Source organism: Pinus tabuliformis, chromosome 9, assembly GCF_031772625.1.
Source record: "Pinus tabuliformis cultivar Carrire ecotype Pingquan chromosome 9, CPIR1, whole genome shotgun sequence".
NCBI lineage: Eukaryota > Viridiplantae > Streptophyta > Pinopsida > Pinales > Pinaceae > Pinus > Pinus tabuliformis.
The window spans coordinates 1,467,808,072-1,467,817,066 of record NC_142307.1 but is presented as its reverse complement, the minus strand read 5'-3'; the positions used below and the strand labels follow the sequence as shown (position 1 = coordinate 1,467,817,066).

Genomic DNA, 8,995 nt, shown 5'->3' with positions numbered 1-8,995 from the left:
AGTTGTTTTTCATGGTTACTCCTATAAATTTTAATTGAAAATTAGTCAAGTGCGACACCTATAAAGTTTTGAAAGCAAAAAATGACTCTTTTACATGCGGTAAGCTTGATAATAAATTTGTAGAAGTAATAATGGTTAATAATTTTATTTTTAATTGCCCACGGGGCTTTGGATTGACGGTGAATGGGTGCGCTGTTAAGGCACTCCTTGTGATAAGTCACTGGTTCAAATCCCCTGTGGGTGCTCAGGTAGTATTATATAGAAATATATATATATATATATATATATATATATATATATATAATATAAATATACTATAAGTATATTTTATTTTATTATATTATTTGTTTTTATATGTTATATAATTAATAATGGTTGATAATTGTATCTTTAATTTAATATAAATAAATATAGTTTTTGTTTGTTAAGTAGTTTAAGTTCGTCATCAGAGATTACATCAAGTTTGATGTGTGGTTTGAGAAAACTAGACTAGGAGTATCTAAGTCTTCAAAGCCTTCAAAATCACCTGTGGAGGCATCTAAGCATTCAAAATCTTCAAAATCACATGTGAATCACACTCAGAGTGGGTCACACCAATCCTTAACATGACTAGGTTTTTGCCTACAAAATTTCTAATAGATAACCTTCTCGTGACCTTCACATCACAAAGTGACTTAAGAGTACACCCCATTACTTGTCACATCACAGAATGACTTAAAAGTACACCCATCATCTTCTATTCTAGACCAAATAAACAATTTAATATAAATATATTATAAAAATATCTTATTTTATTTTATTTAAATTAAATATTTAGAAATATAAATATTTATTTAAAATTTTAATTAAAATAAAATTATATATCTAAAAATATAGTCTTTTTATCTAAAATTAACATGATCTAAATAGATTTATAAATAATCGATCCTTTAATTTGACCCCACATGTCACATTACACTTCACAAACACAATTTTAAATAATATATAATTTAACCTTTTATCTTTATTACAGCATATTTATTTATCTTTTGAGGGCAAAAACTGAATTATTCGTAGTTCCTTTACTTATGGGTCGAGATGGGATTCGAATAAATTTCCTTGTATTTCATATTGAGATTTTAGGTTTTTTTAATAAAGATTTATTAAATTTGCATATTTCAAATATTTGACATTCACATTACACATTACATTACAGGACGCAATACAAAAATGGTGACATTCACATTACAGGACATAATAGAAAATTTTGGCATAACATTACAGGAGCAGCACGGTGTTATATAACACAAGGCAGGTTTTAAATATTTTTGGTTAAAAATTTTCAAAAAATCTTGTAGAAGTCGTGTTTTTGATAGTGGAAATAGATTCAGCACCATTAAAAACGTTTAAGACACCTAAAATTTTAAAGTTTAACAACTATAACTTGGATTTACAAAAATACTTGTCCAATTTTCTCTAAATATAACTGAAATTTCCATAACTTTCCGGACAACCCCTGGCCTCCTTAGACCACACGCATAGGATTGTCCAGTGCAATCCCCATGGTACGGAAAGCGACAAAAAAACAAAATAGTAGACTCTGATAATTGATTGAATTTTCTTGTACCAAAGAATGACAGTTGTATGTCTGATTGTTGAAAAACGTGGGATTTATCGAGTGCAGTATCACTGTAAGAAGTCGTTCATTTCAGCCATCTTTTCAGTGTAAAGATGGATTTGACAGGTCAACATGACAATGGCATCTCCTTGGTCACGGTGAAAATTTAAACACGTGCATAGTAAAAACGTATCGTGGTATGTTTTAAAGTTTTTTTCTTTGTGGGGTTGAATTTCTTTATAGTTGGGTAGGAATTTGTTAGTAGTTGTGAATTATAGTTTTGCATAGTACAACACTCATCCCCTCCCTAAAAGGAACCCACAAGGTACATATGAAATGTTTCTTTCTCGTAAAATCGTGAACCCTTTTACAATTTGAATCTAGTGTTATTTAGATCGTGTTTGAGAGTTATGATCTTACTCATCTATATATTTTAGTGGTAAATTTATTATCTTGTAAATTTTCATTACTATTTATAGTATTTTGTTTTGATAATATAAGTTACAACTATGCTAGTTGGTATGTTTATTGTTATGAATATTTTATGGTGTATTTGGTTTTTTGTTTTTTATTATAAAAAATCATATGATAAAAATTTAGAGATGTGAGAGTGAAATTTACCTAATAATATAAGATTTTAGTAACTTTATATAAAACTTTTAAAAGAATTGGATTTTAGTGATTTTACATAAAACTTAAAACTGTAGATATAAAAAACAAAAAGCAAATGATCTTCATAAAAAAGTTATTTCATAAATAAAAGAAATTTAAAATTTCAACATCATGTAAAGTAAAGAATCAATATGTACATTTTACTTTTCATATGTAAATATAAATTGTTTTTATATTAAATAGTAATATTTTTACTAAATTTTGGATTAATGATGAATGAATGCATTATTAAAACATTTTTTACAGAAAATCATTAATATTAACATAATAAAAGAAAATATACAATTTTATTATAAATAATTTTAAAAAAAATAACTTTAAAAAATATTAATTTTCTTATTTATACTATTTATATTTATAGTCAAACAATTTTTTAATTATATAATAACATTTAAAATTACTTTAATTTTATTAAATATTTCAATAAAAATCTACTCTTTTATAAACCATTCACAAATTATTTCAAATAATAAAACTTCTCAACAATAATTATCCTTTATACCAATTAAAAATTAGATTATAATATTTTTACCAATTTTATATATATGAAAAAAGCAAACTTCTCAACAATAATTATCCTTTATATCAATTAAAAAATAAATTTATCAATTTTATATAAAAGTGAAAAAAAACAATTAATTCAACTAAAATTTTATTTACTTTAATATATATATATATATATATATATAATAACTACTGAAAAAAGTCTTTAATATATATATATATATATATATATATATATATATATAAAATAACTATTTCTGAAAAAGGTCCCACTTATCGTATGTAACTATACGCCACTTCATTCACACAATAGAAAGCTAGTCCATCTTCACTTCCCCATGCCATAACCAATTTTAATGTGGCCAGTCATTTATGCAGTTGTCTATAACGCGACTTTTGAAAGCTTTTCCGGCGAGTTTTTCCGGTCGAAATCCGGCAGGAATTTATTGGAATCTCAAGTTTAATAGCTAGTTTCTGCACAATGAAAGCGTCTCAGGGGTTTTCGAGGATGCTGAATCCAAATATGCAGTTAAAAAACCATTTTAACTGCAAGAAATCAAGATTTAACCTCAATTTCTTCTGCCGGATTCCGTCACCGGAATCTCCAAAAAATCACATTATAGACAACTCCGTCATTTATCACCTGTGCGTTGAATAATAGTTGTGCGATAGCTTTGTCGCTTATTCAAATAAATCACTTGTCATTAATTTAATTTTATTTAATTATTTTGACGGGAAAATGATTCGTTAGAGACTGGGTCGGAGGAAAAGTCTTGAAGTGAATATGGTTATTAATTTTGTTTTATTATGCTAATAATATTAACAAAGATGGTTGAGGTTAGTCATGGAAAATTACGAGAAAGTAATAATGCTAGATGAGAATTACTTTTTTTGCCCGAGATAAATATTTCAGTTTAGGAAAAAAGAGCCAAGAAAGTGAGGAGAAAAAAAGAAACACATAAGGCAATCAAGAGGAAGAGGAGTGTAAATGCTCTTAGACAAGACGATGTGGAGAGTAGGCACGACGTTCCCTTGTAGGATATTCTTAAGCGAGTGGAAGACCAGTGGAATTTCTTGAACAGATTGGTAAGTTTGTGTGAATTCTCAGCGACAAGTCCTAGATAGACTTAGTTGGGTCTCTCTCCAAAAGAAAAACTGACCTAAAAGTGAAGTGGCTCAGGGAGAGCATAGGCAATGGTACCTTGCTCATTGGTTGGGAGGAGCATTCTCCCTTCCCTGGTGATTTCCTAAGGAAACCTCATCAATCTGGTGCAGATAGGTATTTTAGTTTGATACTAGTTAAAGGCATGATTTTCTTGAAAAAATATTTCTTAAAATGTTTGCCTTGTAAATAATGGTACTAGTGTAGTTACTGTTTTGATTAAAACAAAACAGGTCTATTTAATCAAAACAGGTCTGGAATGTAAATATATTTGTGGGTTATGGATACCATTTATTTAGATTAAACAATGAAATTGAGCACCCAAAAATTATAGGAATGGTGGTAATATTATTATTTTTCACTGGATAGGTATGCAAGGTTAGCCTCTTGGTTGAGCTGTTATGGCAATATTTATAGATTAACCGATGAAATTGAGCAGCCAAAAATTACTATAGGTATGCAGGGTTAGCCTCTTGGTTGAGCTGTTATGGCAACCTAGAGAGAGTCCCTCCATCCTCTGAGTGAGTCCATTGATCATACAAACTAAGTATTACAAACAAATAAATATAACATATTAATAGTACGGAAATGTAAACTTTAAGAGAGGAAGAATAAACAAAGAAATTAGGTTAGTAACATTCCATACATGCAAATAGAACATCTATTTCTTTATATAAAAATCACGATTAAAACTATGCCACTGAAACAGAACTGTTATGTGAGTTTAATTATATAACTACAAGTCTGGAAACCACAAGATCTTGAATAAATATACAAAACCCTTTTTCCTTACAGCAAAACTATTCCAAACAGAAAGCGAACCAAACAAGTGTTTCAACCCATTTTTACATCGGACAATAAAATAAATCATATGAAGTCATTCCCTGAATTTATATACAGTTTAAACATTAATGGTCGGTGGCCAAATCTTGAATAAAACCCTCAATCCCTCAAGACAATAGTTATTGACAAGGTTACAAACCATGTGCCACCTAAGTAAAGTAATAAGGACTTCCAGAGAAGCTCTCGGCTCCAAGAAGCGGCCTCTCGAAATCAGAAGTAGAATTAACTGTTGTATGACTCCAGGGAAAGAAACATTGGCAGTGGCAAGAGAGAATCATACCTGTACCTTTGTAGAACACGCATAAACTTTAATGTGACTGCAAAGTCTAGAGAATAAGTGGAAATCTTGAATGAATCAGCCCATACCTACAAATGGAAACAAGGGTAAGTCAGGGTAATAAAATATTGTTGAAAAATAAAAATAAAAGCTTAGGGTTTGAGGGGAACATGCAATTTACCTGAGAAATTGAAGCAAAACCCTTCATGCGTTTTCTATAAAAACGTACAGAATGTAGAAAACTGTAGATTAACCCTCAAAGGAACATTAATAGGTGTGTATATCAGTCAGGTTGACAAATAGGGTTACCCGTGGATGGTAGGTGCTCGAAAAATCCTTACGCAACCTTTCCCTAACTGATGTCACGATGGAAAATGGAGACTCTGTTATGGAACAAACGCGAAGGGTCAAAAGAACATGGTTCTTTAAACAATGGGAAAATTGTAAAATGTATCATGAACGAGACAGTTTACCTGAAAATCATGATTATTGGAGTCGTATGGTGGTTGTCACATTATAATTTTGTTGCAGTTGATGCAAACCGTGTTACAGGAGACTCTCATACAATAAATTAAGGAAACCCCTGGAGAGAAAACCTTAAAACCCTACCAATTGCAGAGAAGAAATCGCACAGTTTCAGTGTCGAATGAGCTCTGGGTGGGGGTGCGCGAAAGTGACGCAGTTACCAAGAAACTCCAACGACTAATCCACTCCGTCGATCAATAACCTGGGAGACAGACCGTAGATCCATTCATAATCCCAAGAGTTGAACACCAAATGTAAGGTGGAAAGGTAATCCCTTTCATTCTAAAAACTTCCCAATTAACTCAAGAAGCAAGAGCCATGGTCAAGTTACTCCCTGCAATAGAACAACTATAACTAGCATTTGCACCTGATGTTGCAAAGGAAACGCCGTAAGGCATAAAGTGTGGAAAAATAGGAACATGTGAATGGGCATTGTTGAAAGCAAGAGTGGATGATAAAGAGTTGCAATTGAGATTGTTAGTTAAGTGTGGAAAAATAGGAACATGTGAATGGGCATTGTTGAAAGCAAGAGTGGATGATAAAGAGTTGCAATTGAGATTGTTAGTTATGTGTACGCTGAATATAAATATTTTATAAATAATAGTGTGTAGAAAAATAGTGACATGTGAATGGACATTGTTGAACGCAAAGGTGGATGATATTGAGTTACACTTGAAACTATTAGTTATGTGTGTTTTGAATATGGATAAGTAATAGTAGTGTGTGGAAGAATAGAAACATGTGAATGGACATTCTTGAAAGCAAGGGTGGATGATAATGAGTTATAGTTAATGTTATATAGAGGTTATCCATTATTCATGTAACAGTTGTTGTTTATGTGAACATATTTTTGTACATTATTTTAAGTTTCTTTTTGTATTTGGAGATTTTGTTTTTCCATATGTTACATATTTAAGAACGAATTTTCACTTTTAAAGAGGGCACACAAGGTTGCTAGTTGTCACAAACCATCATGAAAGTAAAAATTAAATGTCCTTTTCCTACTACATGGTTTTGTCAACTAGGTGTTTCGAAAAATACAAGTGAAAGCCATCAAACTCCTAAATGTCCTTTTCCTACTACATGGTTTTGTCAACTAGGTGTTTCGAAAAATACAAGTGAAAGCCATCAAACTCCTTGCTGAAATCAAACTCTCTGGTGAAATTTTCGTAAATATATGGATGCACAAATTCCTTAACTTGCCAGAACTCTATTAAATGACATTTTTCACTACTAACTTCATATGAGATGTTATGAACTTTCTTTTGGATAAAACCTCAAATGTGAAATTTTCGTAAATATAGGGATGCACAAATTCCTTAACTTGCCAGAACTCTATTAAAATGACATTTTTCACTACTAACTTCATATGAGATGTCATGAACTTTCTTTTGGATAAAACCTCGAATGTGTTTTTAATATCCCAATTCAACTCTCGGTGACATTTTCGTAGATATAGGGATGCACAAATTCCTTAACTTGCCAGAACTCTATTAAAATGACATTTTTCACTACTAAGTTCATATGAGATGTCAATTAAACTGTTTTATTATTATTATTTTAGTTTAATGTTTCATTATGCATACTAAATCTTTTTTCATATAAAACTAAATTTGAATGTTTACTCATTTACAAATACTACAACACATACTCCTTTTTTGGATTGATGTTTATGAGTAGTAGGTCAAAACTTGCCAAATGCTTAAATTTCTTTTCCAAAATTTTAGAGATGCCCATTTGAAAACCCTGGATATATTAGTGTCTGATATGAACAAGTTTCGAGCTTACTAGTTGTTGGGGTACAGAGTTTTCTGTAAATTGCTACCAAGCAAGGAAGAAGTCAAAAGTGGATTGGTATTAAAACCATGGCCGCAGCTCAAGGACCTGTGTTCTTGTCCCCAAATAAGGATGCATGCCAAGTGTTTGACACAATCCCTGAATGAGATGTTTGTTCATGGACTATGGTTCTTACAGGCTATGCAAAATGTGGGTATGTGGAAAATGCACGATGTCTGTTTGACAAAATGCATGAACGTAGCATAGTTTCCTGGAATGCAATGATTGCGGCATATGCCCGATGTGGTGATCAGGTTGAAGCCATGGATTTATATGGCCAGCTGCAATGGATGGGCACAAAACCTGATGAGTTCACCTTAGCCAGTGTTGTAAGTGCATGTGCAAGCATGGTGGATTTGGGATATGGGAGGAAAATTCATGGACAGGTTGTTAAGCTCGGATTTGAGTCAAATGTATTTGTTGGGACTGGTCTTGTTGATATGTATGCCAAATGTGGGAGAGTAGATGGTGCACGCCAAATGTTTTATTTAATGCCGGTTCGAAACAATGTTTCTTGGACTACCATGGTTGCAGGATATGCCCAAAATGGGCAAGCGGACGAGGCCACAAGGTTTTTTAATGAAATTCACCATACCGGTATGAAGCCAAATGAGTTGACATTTGTCAGTGTCGTCAATGCGTGTGTTATTCTCATTGATTTGAGGTTTGGCAGACAGGTCCATGCATACATTATCAAAAGTGGATTCTAGTCCCTAGTTTCCGTGTGCAATGCTATTGTTACAACGTATGCCAAAACTCAAACCATAGAAGATGCACTATGTGTGTTTGATAAAATGCAGGAGACTTAATCTCATGGAATGCAATTATTGCAGGATATGCACATAATGACCATTATCAAGAGGCCTTAAAGGTTAGTTTCCAAATGAAACAGATAGGTGTGAAACTGAATCAATTCACTTATGCAAGCATTCTCAGTGTAAGTTGCAGCTTACCTACTTTTGAAGAAGGTAAACAACTTCACGGCCACATTATCCAGACTGGTTTTGACTCAAATATGTTTGTTGGAAGTGCTCTTGTAGACATGTATGCTAAATCTGGCAGCCTGCAATATGCCCGTCAAGTGTTAGACAAAATTCCTGAACAAGATGTGATCTCTTGCAATGCAATGATTGCAGGGTATGTGCAGCATGGGTATAGTGAAGAGGCTCTAAAACTCTTTTGTCAAATGCAACACACTGGTTTGAAGCCAAATGAGGCAACTTTTGCTAGCATTGTTAGTGCGTGTACCAACCTAGCAGTGCTTGAGCATGGAAGACACATCCATGCCCACATTCTTTGTATGGGGTTTGAGTCACCCATGTCTAGATGTCTATGGTCAACGCCCTAGTTACTATGTATGCCAAATGTGGAGGCATAAAAGATGCACGGAAAGTTTTTGAGAAGATGATTGAGTGTGATGTTGTCTCATGGAATGAAATGATTGTTGGTCATGCTCAGCATGGGGATGGGGTGGAAACCTTGAAACTTTTTGAGCAAAATGCTACTGACAGGCATTAGTCCAGATGCCATAACCTTCCTTGGTTTCTCTACTTGCAGCCATATAGGTCTAGTAGATTGA

The 8,995-nt window shown here is 32.6% G+C and overlaps 1 protein-coding gene and 1 long non-coding RNA gene across 3 annotated transcripts; one reads left to right on the top strand and one right to left on the bottom strand.

The window, feature by feature from the left end:
- Nucleotides 1-4,636: 4,636 nt before the first annotated feature.
- On the bottom strand, nucleotides 4,637-5,915 carry LOC149154141 (uncharacterized). 2 transcript variants are annotated; one of them, XR_016263275.1, is made up of 3 exons: nucleotides 5,529-5,915; nucleotides 5,237-5,438; nucleotides 4,637-5,144 (listed from the first exon to the last, which is right to left on the bottom strand). It is a non-coding gene; the product is annotated as an uncharacterized LOC149154141 (long non-coding RNA). The 2 variants fall into 2 exon arrangements; XR_016263276.1 differs by having other exon boundaries at nucleotides 5,237-5,411.
- A 1,626-nt stretch (nucleotides 5,916-7,541) lies between these two features.
- LOC149154140 (pentatricopeptide repeat-containing protein At5g04780, mitochondrial-like) lies at nucleotides 7,542-8,934 on the top strand. Its single transcript, XM_089444058.1, has 3 exons — nucleotides 7,542-8,013; nucleotides 8,250-8,650; nucleotides 8,743-8,934. The coding sequence occupies exons 1-3, from the start codon at nucleotides 7,542-7,544 to the stop codon at nucleotides 8,932-8,934; spliced, it is 1,065 nt and encodes a 354-aa protein (XP_089300184.1).
- Nucleotides 8,935-8,995: the final 61 nt, after the last annotated feature.